General features: G+C 40.1%; 1 protein-coding gene across 2 annotated transcripts in view; it reads left to right on the top strand.

Annotated features, from left to right (window-relative positions):
* Positions 1-19,445, top strand: part of C15H1orf198 (chromosome 15 C1orf198 homolog) — a 32,423-nt gene extending 12,978 nt beyond the window's left edge. Inside the window, exons 3-5 of one of the 2 annotated variants that reach the window (XM_049789664.1) lie at positions 10,271-10,810; positions 16,794-18,598; positions 18,635-19,445. In XM_049789664.1, the coding sequence (XP_049645621.1) occupies positions 10,271-10,810; positions 16,794-16,850 (597 nt within the window). In that variant the 3' untranslated portion in view covers positions 16,851-18,598; positions 18,635-19,445. Of the gene's footprint in view, positions 1-10,270; positions 10,912-16,793; positions 18,599-18,634 lie in introns of those variants that run through there. The other variant, XM_049789663.1, reaches the window with a different exon arrangement.
* The last annotated feature ends 298 nt before the right edge of the window (positions 19,446-19,743 follow it).

Here is a 19,743-nt window from a genome sequence, read left to right as displayed (position 1 = left end):
AATTGTAGTTAGGACAGAGAAGGGACCACTATGACAGTGATAGTCGTAAATGATCACTCTGGTCAAGAATTGGGTGCTAAAAGCAAGTGATATGCATGAAACTCTTTCAGTGACAATATTTCAAACCACAGTACCTAAAAGGGTAAAATGAAAGGGAAAAATGAAAAGAGAATGAGTATGAGAGGGAGAGAGAGAACATGTGTGATAGACATAGGGGTGGGAAGAGAGAGAGAGAGAGAGAGAGAGAGAGAGAGAGAGAGAGAGAGAGAGAGAGAGAAACAATGTAGTCTGGATGATTGAGGGATGCAAGCTGGGGACACTGGTGGTAGGAAAAATTGCAGTGGTAAAGTGATGGGTATTGGAACATGGTATGACTAAAACTCAAATCATGAATAACTTTGAAACTATCTCACAGTGATTCAATTAAAAATTTTATGAATAAAATTGAATTTAGGAAGGGACAAACTAGACCGGTGTGGTAAGGGAGTGTGGCCTCACCTTACCTGCAATGTGACTGGTTGTGAGGTGAGTACAGACCCGCCTAGAAAGGGAACCTGGCCAGCCCTGCCTGTGACCTGCTCAACAAGGTGAGCCCAGTCTCACCCAAGAAGGGATGAAACCAGACCAGCATGTTAATGGAGCACAGCCCCATCAAGCACAGTGAGGTTCCTTGCCCTGTCAAGGAAGGGGCAAAACCAGACTGGCATGATCATGCCACTCTTGGCTGCACATTACTTCTAGTCAGTGAGCTCCAGCACAACATAAAAGACACAGTGCTGCAAAAGTCACGATGAGGGAGCCGGAGTGATAGCACAGTGGTAAGGCATTTGCCTTAAACATGGCCAACACAGGATGGACCTCAGTTCGAATCCCGGTATCTCATATGGTCCCTTGAGCCTACCAGGACTTCTGAGCTCTGAGACAGCCAGGAGTAACCCCTGAGTGCTGCCGGGTGTGACCCAAAAACCGGGGGAAAAAAAAAAGTCATGACGCAGAAACCCAATATTATTAGAGAATAAAGAGAAAAGCTCTGAAGGCCTGACAAACACCACCAATGAATATAGCTTCTCTGTTAAGGACTTTTGAGAGGAAATGTGGAGAATGTTCAGAGAACTCAAGAAACCACGGAACAAACTGAACGGACCACAAATAAGACTCCAGAGGATCTGAGTAGAAATGACAAAACTTCAAATTGAAATAACAGGACTGAAAAACTTAGTAGGCAAAATGAAAAACTTGCTGAAAGGTCTCAACAGCAGAGTAACAACTGCTGAGGACATAATCAGTGAGTTGAAAGTTAAGTTTAATAATACCTCTACAACAGAAGAAGTTGGAAAAGGTTGGATTTATCACAAGCATCTTTCTAGGCCTGAAGACAGTGGGTGGGATACAGTGAAACAACTGAAAGAAATGAATGCCTCACGAATATTTCACTCACCATACTTTCGTTCAGATTTGAAGGAAGGATACATTCCTGGACTCCTATAATCTCCCAAGGTTGAACCAAGATGATCTGGAATATCTGAACAGACTTATCACAATTGAAGAAATTAAAATGATAATCAAAAGGTTTCCCAAAAACAAAAGCCCAGGCCCAGATGGATTCACTAGTGAATTCTTTCAAAACTTTAAAGAAGACATACTGCCAATCCTTTTCAGGCTCTTCTAGGAAATTGAAGAAACAGAAACACTCCCAAATAGTTGTATGAAGCTAATATCATCCTGATACCAAGAGCAGAGAAATACACAAAGAAGGGAGAATTACAGGTTGATATCACTGATGAACACAGTTGTAAAGATCCTCAACAAAATATTAGCAAATAGAATCCAACAACTTATTAAGAAGGTCATACACCATGACCAAATAGGATTCATTCCAGAGATAGAAGGATAGTTTAACATATACTAGTCAATCAATACAATATTCCATATCAATAAAAAAAATCATATGATCATAGCAATAGATGCAGAGAAATCATTTGACATCATCCAACAACCACTCATGATAAAAATTCTAAACAGACTAGAATTGAAGGAATTTTTCTCAGTATAGTCAAGGCCATTTACCACAACCTCATGGCAAATATTATACTCAATGAGGGAAAAACTAAGAGCCTTTTCTCTGAGAACTAGCACAAGACAAAGTTGACCACTTGTCACTTCCATTCAATAGAGTACTGGAAGTATGTGCCATAGTAGTTAGGCAGAAAAAAAAAAAAAAGAAAAAAATTAAGGGCATCCAGATTGGTAGGGTAAAATTGAAGTTCTCACTGCTTACAAATGATATGATACTATACTTGAAAAGCCAAAAAAGACTCCTACACAAAAGCTTCTAGAAACAATCGATCTCTACAATAAAGTGGAAGACTACAAAAATCAATGCACAGAAGTCCATGGATTTCTTTAAAAAAAATAGAGAGAAGTAAGACATGTTTTTTAATTCCCATTCACAATTGTGCTTCAGAAAATCAAGAACTTTGGAATAAGTTTAACTAAGTGGTGAAAGACCTCAAAAAAAAAAACACAAAACAAAACACTATAAGAAATAAGAGAGGACATGAGGAAATGAAAACATATCCCATGCTTATGGATTGTGATGCTTAACATCAAAACAACAGTACTTCCCAAAGCATTATACAGATTTATTGCAATCCCTGATAGAATATCTATGACATTTTTCAAATAAATAGATCAAACACTCCTGAAGTTCATATGGCACAGTAAATCTCGAATAACTAAAATAACCATTGGGAAAAAGAAGATGGGGGGGGGGGTCATCACCTTTCCCAATTTCAAACTATTTCAAAGCAGTAATTAAAATGGCATGGTGGGGCTGGAGAGATAGCATGGAGGTAAGGCGTTTGCCTTTCATGCAGAAGGTCAGTGGTTCGAATCCTGGCGTTCCATATGGTCCCCTGAGCCCGCCAGGATCTTAGAGCCAGGACTAACCCCTGAGAGCTGCCGGGTGTGACCCAAAAACCAAAAAAAAAGACATGGTAATTGAATAAAGACAGACTCTCAGATCAGTGGGATAAAATTGAATATCCTGAGACAGATCCCCAGTTAGATGACGAGTTAATATTGATAAAGGAGTAAAAATGTGATGTGGAACAAGAAAAGCTTCTTCAAAAAATGGTGCTGGGAAGCCTGGTCAATTATGTACAAGAAACTAAACTCAGACTTTGTAGAAATTTGTCGTTATCCAGCACATTACTGCAATAAGCTGCAAATCTGCCTGCTGCTCAGCTGTTGCAAGGCTACAAGGGCCCAAGATTGCCAGGCCCAGTGCTGCAAGGCTTGCAGGACCCTGTGGGGTCCAGCTGCCAGCTGGGGCCTTGTGTTCACCCAGGTATGCCAACATGTAACGACTGCCCACCTGGGACTGAGAGAAAGAAGAGAGAAGTAGAAAACAAGTATACTTTTTATTCCTCCTGGTGTCTGAGGCCTGCTGCCTCCACCTGGAGGTTTCTGAGAGAGAGGGAGAGATAGATGGAAATTCTCTGGCCAGAAGTGATCAGGGAGGCCCAGGCTCTAAAAGAAAGAGAAAGGAATAGACACAAAGCAGACAGTATCTCTCTGATGCTTTATCTCTGGGCCCCCACTGACCAGCAGGCACTGCTCTGGTCCCTATCCTGCCCCCTGCCCTCCAGAGGTCCAAGTTTTTCCTTTTATACCCGACATGATGGGGCGTTTCCAAGGGGGTATGTCCAGGTTCAACTGTCATTATGGTGGGCCAATTGGAGGTCCTTCAACATTAGATCTCTTTCTGATACATGCACAAATATTAAATCAAAATGGATTAAAGACCTTGATATCAAACCTGAAACAATAAGTTATCAAGGAAAACATAGGCAGAACTCTCCATAGATATTGAAGCTAAAGGTATCTTCAAGGATTAAATACCATTAAACAAGTGGAAGTAAAAATAAACAAATGGGACTACATTAAATTAAAAAGCTCCTGCTTTTTTTTTTCTGCATCAAAGGAAATGAGGACCAGGGTTTAAAGACTACTCAGGTAATGGGAGAAACTATTCCAATACCCATCTGATAAGGGGTTAATATCTAAGATATATAAGGAACTGGTAGAGCTTAGCAAGAAAAATCACCTAACCCCATCCAAAAATGGGAAGAAGAGATAAACAGAAATTTCTTCAAAGAAGAAATACAGATGGCCAAAAGCATGTGAAAATATTCTCCACATTATTGGGGCCAGAGAGATAACATAGCAGTAGGGCATTTGCTTTGCACGTGGCTGACCCTGACGAATGGTGATTTGAATCCTGGCATTCCATATGGTCCTTCGAGCCTGCCAGGAGCAATTTCTGAGCACAGAACCAGGAGTAACCCGTGTGTCGCCGGGTGTTGCCCAGAAACCAAAAAAAAAAAAAAAATCTTCACATTATTATAAAGGAAATGTAGATCAAAACTACAGTGTGATAATATCACACACCACAGAGATTGGCATATATGAAGAACAAGTGCAACCTTTGCTAACATCAATGCAGGAAGAAAAGAATGCAGAAGACTAGAAGAGGCAATAATAGCCTGGTAGATACTCTGTAGGTAGAAGATGAATATTTTTATGGGGTGACTCAGAAAACAGTTGAAGTTTTACTGGATCCTTTAGCTTGGCTGATGTAATAGTGAGGCAGGGACAAAGAAGTGACTGCTGCTAGTAGTATTGACTGGTCCAAACTTTTGGGAAAATAATATGGATATTCTTCAAAAAACTAGAAAAGTGGCTCCTATAGGATCATGCCTCAGAATATAACCAGAGGCAGGAACCCCAGATCAAAATTTAGAAAGGGGTTGTTATTTCGCATAAGCACAGTAAAAGTTGGCTATGAAAGCATCAAAGGTTAGATTGTATACATTGTTCTCAAAACAATCAGCTTTTTTCATATCTTTGTGTTATGCATATCACAATTTTTTTCATAGACTTCTATGAACATTATATGAACATTAGAACCTTTCTGCAGATACATTTAATTTGAAAATTCTTAAACATCTTATACCGAGCATTGCGATACAAATCTAGAACATCCAAGTACTTTTTATGAAATTCTCTAAACAAACTCACAAGAACATTTCTGCAAATATATGTACAGTTTGAAAATAAGTTTGCTAAAACATTTTTTGGTTTGTTTTTGGGCCACACCCAGTGACGCTCAGGGGTTACTTCTAGCTATGTGTTCAGAAATTGCTCCTGGCTCGGGGGGACCATATGGGACACCAGGAGATCTAACTGTGGTCTATCCTAGGCTAGTGCTGGCAAGGCAGACACCTTACTGCTTGCACCACTGCTCTGGCCCCTGCTAAAACATTTTAATAATGAGCACTGTAATAAGAGTCTATAGTATTAAATATCTTTTCCATTGACTTCTGTGGACAAAGACATTAGAAATTAGAACATTTTTTGCAAACAAAATTTGAGAATAAGTTGCTAACTAATGTACACAATCAAATATCACAGCAATTGGGAAACATTCAGTAGAACTTTTTAAATCTAACAACATTATGCATTTTCCCAGAACTGTGCAAACTAATAGTAAATAACTGAAGTTGAATACAAAATTATCTATTTGTAGTGGGGCATAGAAAAGGACAGTAGCTATAAAAGTTTAATACAGGTTGAACACACTGTTTAACCAGCATTATAATGACTGATGCAAATAAGATTGAGAGCTTAACCTAAAAGAAAGTTGCAGGAGGTACTGAAAGCAGTTGGGCTTCTTCAGCTAGGCTTGGATCCCCCATCTTCTCCATCTTCTGTGGTAATCTGCTGAGGTCACCTGGGACTGAAAAGCCTTTGGTTCCTGAGTTGGACGGGAGGACCAGTTCATCTCCCTGCTGAGGGTCCTGAGGCCTTCAAATGGAGCTTTCTCTTTGGCTTCTGCACCCATCAGTGACCTCAATAAACTGCTGCAGGTTGGTGGTGGTGGGGAGCACCTTTGGTAGAAGAAAGGCCTTTGCCTCTGGGACACTGCTCAGAGTGTTCAGCTCTCTCTCCTCTTTACAGTCTGCTTCAGTTCTGCCCAAGGGAACCTTTGCCACATTCAGAACAGGGCCCAGGTGCACCAATGTTCTGGTGAAGGGCACTGCACACTGAGTCCAGTTCAAGGAGGCTGTGATAGTGATCAACCACCAGAGAGGGTCAGGGTACGCATCATTGTTGGGGTTTTCTTGGGTCCCTGGGTCCCTGGGTTTCTGTTTGGCCACCAGTTGTAAAATAAAAATCCACAAGTTGTGAGATCACCCTACATGCTGTGTTTCTAACACCTTAGCCAGACAGGTCTGAAGAAGTAGGGTAGTGGTGAAGAAGTAATAAGCCTAGCCAGTCAGGAGAGAGCCTGGAGCTCCTCTGCACCTGTTGGTATCTCTGAGCACCAAGCCACAACTCCCTTTTCATTATTATAACAATACCCACCCACTAGGAGGGGGAAGGTAGAGAATGAGATAAAGTACCTGTCTACTGGGCTTTTTAAATATCAAAAGAATAAGTTTAAGGAAGGAGGAAGTTGGAGGAACATCTTTGGGGTTGATATTTGGGTGTCATCTTACAGGTGGGGATGGGGTCTGCTGTTATATTTACCACTTATTCATCAACTTGACAGCTGTATAGGGTGGGAGGAAACCCATAACACTCCACAATAGATTCTCATGGTACTTAAGTTTCAAGAGAAAATATTTTTCGGGTTTTGCAATGCTTCAGAGAAGAGAAGTGGAATAAAGGAACAGAGAAGATTCTTAGCATTCTCCACTCTGGACTGGGAGTTAGAGGGAGATGCCTGCTGAGGCAGGTCAAGCCCTGGAGCTGAGTTGCCAGGCTCTAGGGACTTTTCCCCTTTGATTTCCCCATCTAGGTGGTTTGATGTTTTTCCTTTCTGTCGATATCAGTCCTTCCTCCAGTGTTCAGACCTTTTGTGGGATAGCTAAGTATATGGGGTGGAGATGGGAACCTTTATCTTTTAGTATCAGAAGCCTTATGAGGGCCAAGAAGTAATCTTCGAATAGGGTACTCTTCTCCCTCTCCCTACCAGCCTTTTAGGAAGAAAGAAAACACTTAGGAACACAATGCCTCCTGTATTTATGCCTATATTAGGGGTTTGCACAGTGAATTTTTTCATCTGTGGGAGCTTGTGTCATCTTTTTTTTTTTATTTTTCAGAGGTTGTCCAATAGGACAGAAGGACATTCCATCAGGATGTTCTATCTTTAAAGACTCCCTAGGCTCATAGCTCAGATTGTGCCCAGCTGTCCTTCTCTTTGGTCGCATCCCTGTCGCCCACAATGTAGACCTGACTTTTCACTTGTGTGGAGCAATGAAACAGCTGTCTTAGCCTTCATGCTCAGGATTCCAGGTCAGCCCCTTTGTTCCAGGTCTCTCCTACAGCCCCAGCCTCTCGCATCAGATATTGTTTTGCTTAAGCCACCCCGAATGTCCAGCCAGCCCTTGGACCCAAAAAAGCAGTTTGTTAAGATTTTTATGATTATAGCAAAGTCTAAGCATACTCACCAAGTATTCCCATAATATTGAGTACTTTTGGACATTTCCTCATTTAAGTCTCACCACACTCCATTTGCAGATCAGGAAACAGACATAAAGCAAGTGATGTGAACCAAATTTCTATGTCAAGACCCCTCTGTTATCTTAAATGTAGTCATACCACAATGAATTATATTTATTGATATTTAATAACAAGCCTCCAGTGCGGAGACTTATATTTTTCTATTAACTTTACAACCTATTGGCCCATGCATTGTGCATCTACCACCTCCTAAGGCTCTTGACTTTTCCTCAAGCCTTTCAAAAGCCTGGCAGAAGAGGGTGTGATCTGGAGCAGCTGCTTTCTAGCTTTACAGTCTCTTTTTTTCCTCCCGAGACAAAAATGCGGAGTATTTAAATGGCCCCTGTCCCATGCTAGGGCCTCAGGATTCAGTCCTGGAGGGACAGGCACTGCTTCTCTTCTTCATGGCACTACTGTGTGACTTTACAAGGGTCTATCTAGTAGTTCATTTCTCTGTAGAATTTTGTGATTTCTCAACATTTTAGGGACAATGTGGAGAACAACAGAATTTTTTTTTTAGGATTTGTTTCAGCACACAGTTGTTTCTGATGAAGTTTCTGTTGCCTTGGTCTCAATAATTTAGATTTGCAACCAAGATTTGCTGCCAAGGCAAACAGTTTTGGCTACATGTATTTATCCCCGTGCTGAAATGCTACACATTCCTCTCCAGTGAGTGGATTGTTAAAATAGATTCTGGACTCAGTTCTCATCTTTCTGTTTTCAGAACAGACATGGTGAGCTGAGAACTATTGGCCACATGGAGTGACGATTCCCAGTCCTAATTCCCCTCAGAGTATCCTCCCTGGGCCTGTAGCTTGAGTTTAGGACCCTGAAGAGTGGGTGGTCAGCATTGCTGCTGCCAGAAAAGGGGGTTTCCTGTTTACTCCCCCATCTTGCCTGCCTCAGACACTGCTGAGTTCCTGAGTGACCACAGTGCAGCTAAGTTGGATTTTGTTGACCCTCCCACAGACTTTACATCAGTGTTCTGCAACTGGGCCCCTGTTTAGTGGTGCTTGATATGGATGGGACATGTTGGCGCATTATTTCTTTCCCAATAGTACTTTCTCCACATTTGAAAAATAAGGCCAGAAATAATATCACATCTAGAACATCATCGACTTTCCTCTTTATAACCCTCCTGGCCCTACAATCACTCTTGCCTCAGGTCAAGGTGTGACATGGCTCATCTCAGGAACCAGAGTTAGTCTTCTTGCTGGCTTTTCTGTTGCATGTGGCAGGACTATCTACTTCTTGCTTATTAATCTATTCCATGGTTATATTACACAGGTGTTTAGGGACTGCCTCATCACTATCTCTCAGAACCTCTGGTAGAATAATGCTTTAGCTCAGGACCCAAAACTTACTTGGGAATAGGTATTCAGATGGGGATACCACTCATCTGGATATATGGGAGAGATGGTGTGTCTCACTGAAGAGTGCTAGTAACATCTGCCAAATTCCTGAGGCCTGAGAAAAGCTTAAGAAGAGTTAGAGGGCAGAGGGGAGCCACTGGTGTTACCCCATAACTTGTCATAGAAGTGAGGTTAGCTCACCTTATTTCACATAAAACTTAGGAGAGCATCTGTGTTTACTGTTCTACTTTCTGAAAGGCCCTACCTCTGCCTTTCTGTTGGGAGTTAGCTTCAACTTAGACGTGGGAGTGGGGAGGTAAATATGTAGTTTATAGGAGCAATAAAGCAGCATTTCAAGCAAATGGAGGAACGTTCAGGTTTCTGCAGGATCACCCAAGCCTGCCCTTGACTTTCTTAGTTTATTCAGGAAAATAAGATTTAGCTCTGTAGGTTTTCTTTTCACATTTTCCTGTCTAGATCAGGAGGGTAGAGACCTAGAAGGTGGAAGTTGGGTCCAGCCTCACTTCAGAACTTTTAGGTCTATATTAAACTAGGTAAACATTAAAATATTAGGTAAATATTAGGCTATATTAAGCAATACACATATGCATGCACATGTTAATTTTTCTCCAGAAACCATCTTTACTTTCTTGGGAAGGAACTTCTCCCAGGCTTCATGTAGTAATATTTGGGACCCATATGTTAACTGGGGATTGAAAGGGGGTCACTGCATGCAAGTTATGTGCTTTAACCTCTGTACCATCTCTCTGGCCCCTACTTCTGTATCTTTATATTAATAAACACAGGCAACTTTTCATGTCTAGGCTATTGTAGAATTTCTAGTTCTTTCTATATATACTTGGCTTATTTTTTTATTTGCTGTTTTATTATTTTTCCTCTTTACATCCTTTGTTGTTGAGTTGCATACTTGTTTGTGGGCATAGGCACACTGTAGTTGTGGTGAGCAATATAGATTGCACTTTATTCTGGTGCCAGGTATCATTAAAAGTAGTGCCATTGGAATTGAACTCGGCGTGAGGGAGGTTGGAACTTGTGGCCTCTTACCTGCAATCTACCACTGAAGTATTTGCAGGATGAGATGCTCTCTAACCAGAGAGACTTTAATCATCAGCAAGATTCGGGCATCTCCGATATGTTAGTAGTGTGAAGTATGGCAAGGCTTTGTTATTTCAAAGCTTCTGCTTTATTTCAGGTATTCATTGGTTAGTTCTGGAAATAACCATACAGTAAATGAATTATGACCAATTTGACTGCTGCTGGGGAGGGAACATTTGTTTTGGCTAGTTAAAAGTGACTCTGTTTTCTCCATTTTCTTGTCTTGGATGTAGAGTCAGATGGAATTCAGCATTTCTTCCTTAACCATTCAAGAGCCAAGTAGTGGCTCCACCACCAGTGAGCTGAGGCAGCCATCCAAAACTACTCAGGGCTCACAAGCCCTGCGACCCTCCCAAGGCAGCAAGTCTTCCAGCCTGGATGCTTTGGGTCCTGCCTGGAAGGAAGAGGAAGCATCTTTCTGGAAGATCAATGCAGAACGGTCCCGAGGAGAGGGACCTGAGTCTGAATTTCAGTCACTAACACCCAGTCAGATTAAGTCCATAGAGAAAGGTGAAAAGATCTTACCCACCTGTTACCGGCATGACCCTGCCTCAAAGGATAGGGAGGCCAAGATAGAAAGGTCAGGGAATCCACGCCAGGACCAAAGTGTCCTTTCCAGCATTAGTGTGGAGCAGGAGCGACCCCAGCTCACGAAGGCCTTTACTAGCACAGAGAATGATGCTACCATAACAGAACCTGTGCCCAAATTGTCCTCTCCTGAAGCCAGACAAGAGGATGTGGAGGATACGGAAGATGCAGCTGTACCTGCACAGGTGGGTGGCCTTGCATTAGACCAGGAAGCAAAATCTGATGGAAAATATCACATAGGATGGAGGTGTGGGATATAGATAGGACCTTTTTTCTACTGTCTGTTTTTGCCTCAGAAGAGCTGATATTTTTTACTCAGCAAAGATATTAACAAATAATGCAGAATTGTGTTTTCTGAGCCTCTGTGACTTGCCTTGTGATTGTGTCCTGATGCTCATCGTCCCCTTCCTGCAGATATGTGAGATCAGGTAAAACAGGAATCTTTGGGAGAAGTGGTTAGTGTGGAGGGATTTAGATGCCTACTTTACTCAAGCAGCCTCTTAGGTTAGGTTGGTGTGCAAATGATGAAGGGATTGACAGATGTTTTGAAGAAAGTATATCCCAGAGCCTCAACAAAGAGCCTCCATATTGGTTCTTGCGAACCATAAATTTAGACTTGTTCCAGAAGTGATGGGCAGCTTCTCATTTTCAGGATGAGGTTAAGTCTCAATTTTATGAAGTTGTGGAAGAGAAATAGATTTGAACTGGCTACTGGATGAGGGTTAGTGTGTAAGGAAGCAATAGTGTCTCTGCAAATGAAGTAGTAATGAGAGACTCTTGAATGTTTCCAGTTTTTTGTGTCATCAGTTTTAGACTATGTCTATAACTGAACTATGAATAACCTCTTAAATGATAATGGTTTAATTTAATTTTTTTAAATAATAAAGAAATTGAATCTACAGATCTAGGGATATAATGCCTTTTTTATACATGAAGCATGAGTTTGGTCCTTAGCACTGGAAAAGAAAACAGGCCAGCAAAGAGGATAAATGTTTACTTATGGATTCAGATATTAGAGATCATACAGTACAAAACCAAACATTTAGTAATATTTCAGAAGGAAGCCATAGTTTTATATTGTTTTATGATGAACAAAGCAAGCAAGCCTTTGGATAGACAGTTGAGAACATTTTCAGAGAGGAAATCTTTGACTGATAGTGTACCTGGGTAAGACCACAAGCAGAGTTCTAGGCCCCATCTATCCTGGAAATGGACAGCACTTTTTGAAGGGATCAGATTACTGTGGAGCCCCTAGGGAAGGAAAGTCTCCTCAAAAGTGAGAACTTCAGGGAGGAATTAGGGATCTGCTCTAGCTTCCCAGGAGTATGAGGGCATACATTGGTAGATATATTTAACTTTTAAACAGGCGAGTCAGTGCTTATGCAGCCTCTATCTTCTACTATTTCAGAGGAGCCCCTTGGAAGACTTAGCACGTAGCATTGTTATAATTCAGACCTATATTGAAACCTTTTATTGGGAACTATCTAGATAAACAACAATTCTTTAGGATATGGATTTTGGAATTGGAGGAAATCACCTGTTAAGATAGGCAGGTTCTTGTGAAAGACACCCCCATTTCCTACCCAACCTCTGTGCATGCCATTAGTGTTTAGAGTCAGTTGGACTTCTTGACTTTTTAAATATACACTAGCTTTTCTAATGTGGTTGCAAATACATAACAAAATATACTTATAATAAGTATCCAATTTTATGGCATTAAATTCACATTGTACCATTCACATCAGTACCATCATTTAGCCATCGAAGTTTGTCTTGAAGAGTTTATTTAAACATCCTAATAAACACTAATTCCCCAACCTTAGCCCTGATAGCCACCATTCTACATTTTATTTTGATTGCTCTAGATATTTTATAAAAATGGAATTATACAGTGTCTTTCTTTGTCAGGCTTACTTTATTTAGCATTATGTCCCAATGTTCATCTATATTGTAGCTTATGTCAGATTTTCTTCTTTTTAAAGGTTATATATATCACATTATATAAAGTGGTTGCTTCTGTTTTTACGTCCATCCACCAATGGACACAATTTGGGTTATTTTCACCCCTTGGCTATGATAAATAAAACGGCTACAGACATGGGTGTATAGCTAGGGATATGGAAACATTTTAAATGTTCAAAAATGAATGAATTAAAAATGTAGTGCTGGTCTCCTGCGTGAGGTTTTCGTCGTGGATTGGGGGGTGGATGGAACCCCCAGATGTTGCTTCCACCGCTCTGGTTTGCATGCAAATTGGGTGGGGTTGGGATCCCCTAAGTGGGGGGATCTAAACATGTCCTAACCAGGTGGGGCCCTTGGAATGTTTCTGCACCTCATTGTGCTGATTAACAAGTTTCTAAGCTGCAAGTAAATGTGTCAAACTAAAAAAAAAAAATGTAGTGCTGGAGCAATAGTACAGCAGGAAGGGCACTTGTCACAGTTACCCTGGGTATGAATTTCAGCATTCCATCTGGTTTCCAGAGCACTGTCAGGAGTGATTCGTGAGTGCAGAGTCAGAAGTAACATGAGCATTGCTGGATGTGGCCCCAAAACAACTGAACAAGAAAATGTATATATGCCCAATGGAATACTATGGAGCTATATGAAAACATAAAACCTTGCAATTTGCTACCATTTAGATGGATCTGGAGAGCATGTTAAGCAAAATAAGACAGAGAGAGGCCAAATAAAAATATGATCTTTATTCATCTGTAGAAAGAGAAATAAAACAAAAGATGATATCAAACAATGGCAAACCTTTGACCTTGGATTATGAGGTAGATTATCAAGTACTAGGAGAAGGTAAGGAAGAAGCAGATGAGTAATAAAAGGATAGTGGTGGAGTGTAGTGAAAGTGCAGTCACTTTGGGTATCAAACTATAAGTGTTAATACTAATGTAACTTATCCAAGTGTAATTAAAAGAGAAAATCAAAAACAAACATGGGGGCCCGGAGAGATAGCACAGCGGTATTTGCCTTGCAAACAGCCAATCCAGGACCAAAGGTGGTTGGTTCGAATCCCGGTGTCCCATATGGTCCCCTGTGCCTGCCAGGAGCTATTTCTGAGCAGACAGCCAGGAGTCACCCCTGAGCACTGCCGGATGTGGCCCAAAAACCAAAAAACCAAAAAACCAAAAACAAAAAAAACCCAAACAAACATGGGTGTACAAATACTTGTTCCCAAGTTCCAGATTTCAGTTCTTTGAGTTATACACCCTAAAGAAGAATGTTTGGTGTATAGGGTCATTCTGTTTTTAACTTTTTGAGGAACAGCCATTCTAATAACTATCAGATATACCATTTTACGTTTTCACTGGCACTATACAAAGCTTCTAGTTTTTCTATATCATCATTGCTTGTTATTTTCTTTATAATAGCCTCTGGTGAATATGAGATGGCATCTATCTTATCTGCAATAATGATTTTCATTGGGTTATCTTTCATCAGTATGTTTCTGATCACATGTATATTTAAAAATTTTTTTATTTAATTAAAGAACTGTGGTTTACAAAGTTATTGATATTTGAGTTTTAAGTATATAATATTTCAACATCATTTCCACTGCCAGTATCAACTCCCATTACTATTGCTCCCATAATATGTCATCCCAACTCCCACCCCCAACCTATCTCCCCTACTTCTGCCTGCCACCTTAACAGGCACATTAAAGCTCTGCAGGCTTAGTTTAAATTTCATTTTTTCAATGTTGTTGAGTCTATGCATGCACACCACTATCCCATATCCCCAGTGTGACTAATTCCCAGACCCCTGATCCCCATTACTTCACTTTCTCATTTTCTTTCTCCTTACTTTGATTTTTTTCCCTTCTGTGTCCTCTTCCCTAAACTCTGGGTAAAAAGTAATATAGGCATTCTCTCTTTACTACATTATATTTTCTAATACAATTTTATATGCCACCAATATAATCCTATGTTTGTCTTTTTTTTTTTTTGGTTTTTGGTTTTCGGGCCACACCCGGCAGTGCTCAGGGGTTTCTCCTGGCTGTCTGCTCAGAAATAGCTCCTGGCAGGCACGGGGGACCATATGGGACACCGGGATTTGAACCAACCACCTTTGGTCCTGGATCGGCTGCTTGCAAGGCAAACGCCGCTGTGTTATCTCTCCGGGCCCTATGTTTGTCTTTTCTAGCTAACCTCACTTAACATGATATCTTCCACTTCCAACTAGGTTGTAGGAAATTGCTTGATTTTATTGTTCTTTGCAGCTGCATAGTATTTCATTTTGTATATGTACCACATCATCATAATTCTTTCATCTGTGGTTGGATACTTAGGTTAATTCCATATGTTAGCCAGTGTACTCATTGCAACAATGAATAATGGTATACATATGTCCTTTGGAATTAACAGGTTTTTTCTTCCTTTTTTTCCCCCACCCCTAGAATTAATATTTTTGACTATTATGGGGGGGAGGGGAGCAGTCACACCTGGCAGTGCTCAGGAGTTACTCCTGGCTCTGTACTCAGAAATCACTCCTGGTGGTGCTCAGGATGCTGAGATTGAACTAGGGTTCGCGCCTTAAGCACTTTACTATTGCTCTGGCCCCTGAATTAATGCTTATATCTGGGTAGATACCCAAAAGTAAAACTGCTAGGTCATAGGCAGTTTAATTCTAAGTTTTTAAGTTTACTGAGGACTCTCCATACCATTTTCCACATGAGTTGAACCAGACAACATTCCACTAGCAGTGGGCACTTTCTCACTACATCCCCACTAGCACAGATTGTTCCTACTAGTTTTGATGTGCCATTCTCACTAATGTGAGATAATATCTTATTGTTGTCTTGATATGGATTTCCCTAATGATAATATTGGGCACATTTTCATGTGCCTCAAGGCAATCTGTCTCCCTCTGAGAAGGCATTCATTATTTTTTGTCCATTTTTTGATAGGATTTTTGGGTTTATTTTTGTTGACCTTAATATTTTATATATATAGCCTTTATCTGGGTCATATGATATCCTCTCCACACACACACACCTTTTGTTCCACAATATCCAGCATTGTTCACTACATATTCCTGGTTTTACACTGACGGCTCACTCCTGGGAGAGCTTCGCAGTGGTCCTCAAACTATGGCCCGCGGGCCACATATTGTATTTGTATCTGTTTTGTTTCTTCATTGCAAAATAAGATATATGCAGTGTGCATAAGAATTTGTTCATAAGTTTTGTTTTTACTATAGTCAGACCCTCCAATGGTCTGAGGGACAGTGAACTGGCCCCCTGTTTAAAAAGTTTGAGGACCCCTGAGAGGTCCCTATAGGGTGCCAAGGATCAAACCCAGGTCTACCAGACAAATGCCCCATCCACTGTACTATTGTACCAGCCCCATATGACATGCTTTGAAAGAACAACTTTTGATTAAAAAGCACAGAGAGGAAACTGCTGCCACATTGAAGAAAGTCAAAAATCAGGCAAAGATAAGCTTGAGCTTTTTCAATGTTTTGTGCCCTGGCTCTTTCTTTCTGCATAAAACCCATATTTAGTAAAACTGATTCTAAGCAGAATTCAAAGGAAGTCACTCATATTGCCTGTTGTTCCTTCCTTGTAAAGTATTTTATTCGTTACTAGCAGGGGATCAAAATTTTCCTGTCCAGGTTATCTCAATCCAGGTGAATGTCAGCTTTTGTTAGACTAGAGGAAAAGTGCAACTTAAATCATAGGTAGCTGGTTAGATTTCTAAACACAGCAGCAGCAAATTCAAAGAAACTGCAGCTGTATGGGTTCCTTTAAATTAATGAACCTTGCCATAATAACTTTCATCGGCTTTGATAGTTTTTTCTTGTATGTGTCTTTTTTAAAAAAAAAACTGTATTTGTTACTTTATTTCATAATGACTAAATTAAAACATGCCTGTCATTCAGAAGTAAAAAAGATAACATTTTTCTCTGCAGTTAAGTAAGTCTATAAGCTGCTTACAGACATGCCTAGGATTGTGAAGGGGAGGTTTTGGGTTCTGAGAGGAAGTAGCTTTCATTTAAATTTATACTTGTGTGAATGTGTGTGTGTTCAAACATTAAGGCAAATTGATGTAAGGGAACATTTCAAAACAGAAAGCTGAGACTTCCATTTGGGTCATTTTAAATAAACTGTTTTTAAATTGTGCATGATTAAAAAAATTCATAACTTATTTTGTCCCTTCACAGGTCAGTGCAAGTAATATCGTCTTGAAGACGGGATTTGATTTTCTGGACAATTGGTAAAATATGTTGGGGTAGAATATTTAAAAACAAAATAAAAAAAAACCAACAACAAAACAAACAAAAAATAAGAATCCCAAAATGTTTTCCAGAGAGGTGTAGTGGAAGAGAATGGTATTTTTCCTCTGTACTTTTCTGGTTTTTGTATATTCTTTTCTTTGCAAAACCAGACATATGCTATTTTCAATTATTTGTAACATGTTTTACAAGACAATAAGGAATTCAGTAAATCTTATATATGAAACGTGTATTCCTAGTTTACCCAATTTCCCCCTTCCTGGTGATTTTTCTTATTCATATCTGAAAAACCATAAAAGTGATTTCCATTTTTTTTTTTTACCAAAATATATGGGATCTTTTCTTGGCTTTTTGGCTAAGATCAAGTATAAACAAAAGTATACACGAGATTACCATTGATAGTTGTTGATGATATTGTCAGCAATAAAGGTATTGGCATATTGACTGTAACCTTGGGGGAATTTTGCCACACCCTGCCATGTGGGCTCATCCAATTCACCCAGCTGCCAAGGACTTCATTTCTAAAGCCACATTTCTTGAATAGTGTGCTAGCCTCATGTCATTTACAGAAAACAGACTTTTGGCACATGGCAGAAATCATATTTAAACTGCCCTGATTCTTATTCAAACTACTTGTCATTGTTTAAAGAGTTGCATGTTTAACAGTTTTATGTATTAACTTTTTATTATTTTGTATCTGGGTTTAGCACTTATAGATTTAGCAGTTTCCCAAGTTTCTTGCAGTTTCCTTTTGGAAGTTCTCTGCTATGTCTGTGGCACTCTGGTCTCTACCACTCTGATGGTGGCACATCTGCAGTAGTTAGAACTGATGGCAAACCTGGCTGGATGATTTGGCTCTTCTACTTAGTTGTGTTAGAACTTTACAGCCTGAAAGTTTCCATACTGGGTGAGCAGACACCTTCATCCCAACGACTGGTCAAGCTACATCACCATGTGCCTGACTTTGGACAGAGCAGAAAAGTCAGAGTTACTACATCGCCTCAGCATCATCCCCTGAAGACCTTTGTGGTCTTTGTGGTCCTAGCAGTGGCATCTTCTGGAGCCATACTTGTCTTCCCACGATGGACTTTGCTGCTCAGGGTTTGGTAGGGAGGACTGTATGCCTTACCCTAGAAAACCTTTACCCTGAGCTGTTTCAGTCTACAGTACTTATCCAAGAATACTCTCTCCAAGAATGCTTTTCACTGTGTTCTCACCTAAAGCCTTAACCCCTGTGAAACCTAAAGCCTGCCAGTAAGAGCCTGGTTTCAGTATAAAAAATGTCTCTTATATTGCCTTCCGTTTCAAAAGGATCATCTTAAATGATTTCTAAAATATCTGATTTCAAAGTAAAGCACACAGTAACTTTTTTCCAGAAGGTTTTGCCAAAGCTGTGGCTTTGCTGTATTTTGGTTCCTGCCAAATGCTTAACATCTCTAAGCCTCATTTGACCACTTGTGGTCTTGCTTTCCTTTTTTGGTGACTGACTGCATCAAGACAAATACAAGTTCTTTTATGCTGTTTAAGTATAGTTGAATTAAAAAAAAAAAAAACAGAAAAAGGTATGGTAACAAAGAAAGAAAAAGGGTATGGTTGCATGGTAACAAAGGAGAAAGTAGTGCAAATAGTGCAGCAGGGTGCCAATACCCAGCCTCTGGCTAATACTCACTTTAACTTTTGGGTGGCATGACTCAATGCATTGTTTTTCTTTTTAAAAAGAAATCCAGATGTGAGTTTGCTTTTCTTGGGTTGGTATAATAGGAAGAAAGATTTGCTTTTCTTGGGTTGGTATAATAGGAAGAAAGATTTGTGGGTCAGTCAAGCCTCTGACTAATGTTTTGGAAGATGTTTCTAACTTAATTCCCATGTTCTTATGAAGTGTACTGTTCCTTTTAGATTCTCTCAATGAGCTGAAGCTTCTGCTACTTGTAGTAAGGGTACAGTACCCAGCAATATTTAGCGGAACAGTCTCTTGAGATCAGATCTGAAACAAAACTTGACAGGTGCTAGAGGAAATCCTAAATTTGTGTTATATTACACGGCTTTTAAAATAAAAGAATATGAGGGGAGGAGAGTGCAGGAAGACAAATGCAGGTCTTCCTCTGAACTCAGTCAGGCTATACAGGCTGTTGTTACTTTGCCATACTCCTGAGAAGTTATGTATAGTGTTTCAGGGAGGGGGAAAATAAGCTCTTGTGTTTCCCTCCATAGGATGGAATTATTATTTTAAGAATACATGCTTTTGAGTTTTTTACAAAGCCTATCTGTAGTTTTGAATACTACTCATCTCCTCCTGCTTATAGGACTCAGCTCAAGGATTCACTAGCCTGCTTTTGAGTGACTATTTTGAAAATCTCCTTCAGGAAGTAAGAAACTTGTCTCAGTTCTTTCTCTTAGGATTCCCCTCCCCACTTTTGGGAATATTGCCCACCAATAAAATCACCCAACTGGTACTTTACCCCACATAATTATCATCACAGCCTCCCTTTCTTTGATATACTTTTTAAATTTGAAAGGTTCTTCATGTAAATCTCTTGTATTTTATATTAATAGTCTTTAATAAAGTCATTTAAACTATGCCATATGTGTCTGTTTGGGGGCCCTTAATAGTTAAGAACTGAGAAAGAAAATGGTTTGTACAAACTAGCTTGTAATACATCTATACACTTTCAGAAAGCCCACTTTGCACAGTACTGCTGCAGTTTTCCCTCTGTTAGGGGGAAGTTGCAGCCAAGGTGCACAGGCCTCTCACAGAAGGGATGGGCTTAGTCCTAGAGAATTCTTATTTGACCCTCAAATGGTATGGCAAATGTCTTTCCACAGATAATAAGCTTTTCACATCAAGAAACTGACTTGGGGGGGGCCGGTGAGGTGGCGC

Source organism: Suncus etruscus, chromosome 15 (assembly GCF_024139225.1).
Source record: "Suncus etruscus isolate mSunEtr1 chromosome 15, mSunEtr1.pri.cur, whole genome shotgun sequence".
NCBI classification, from domain to species: Eukaryota; Metazoa; Chordata; class Mammalia; order Eulipotyphla; family Soricidae; genus Suncus; species Suncus etruscus.
This window is presented reverse-complemented; position numbering and strand designations above follow the sequence as displayed.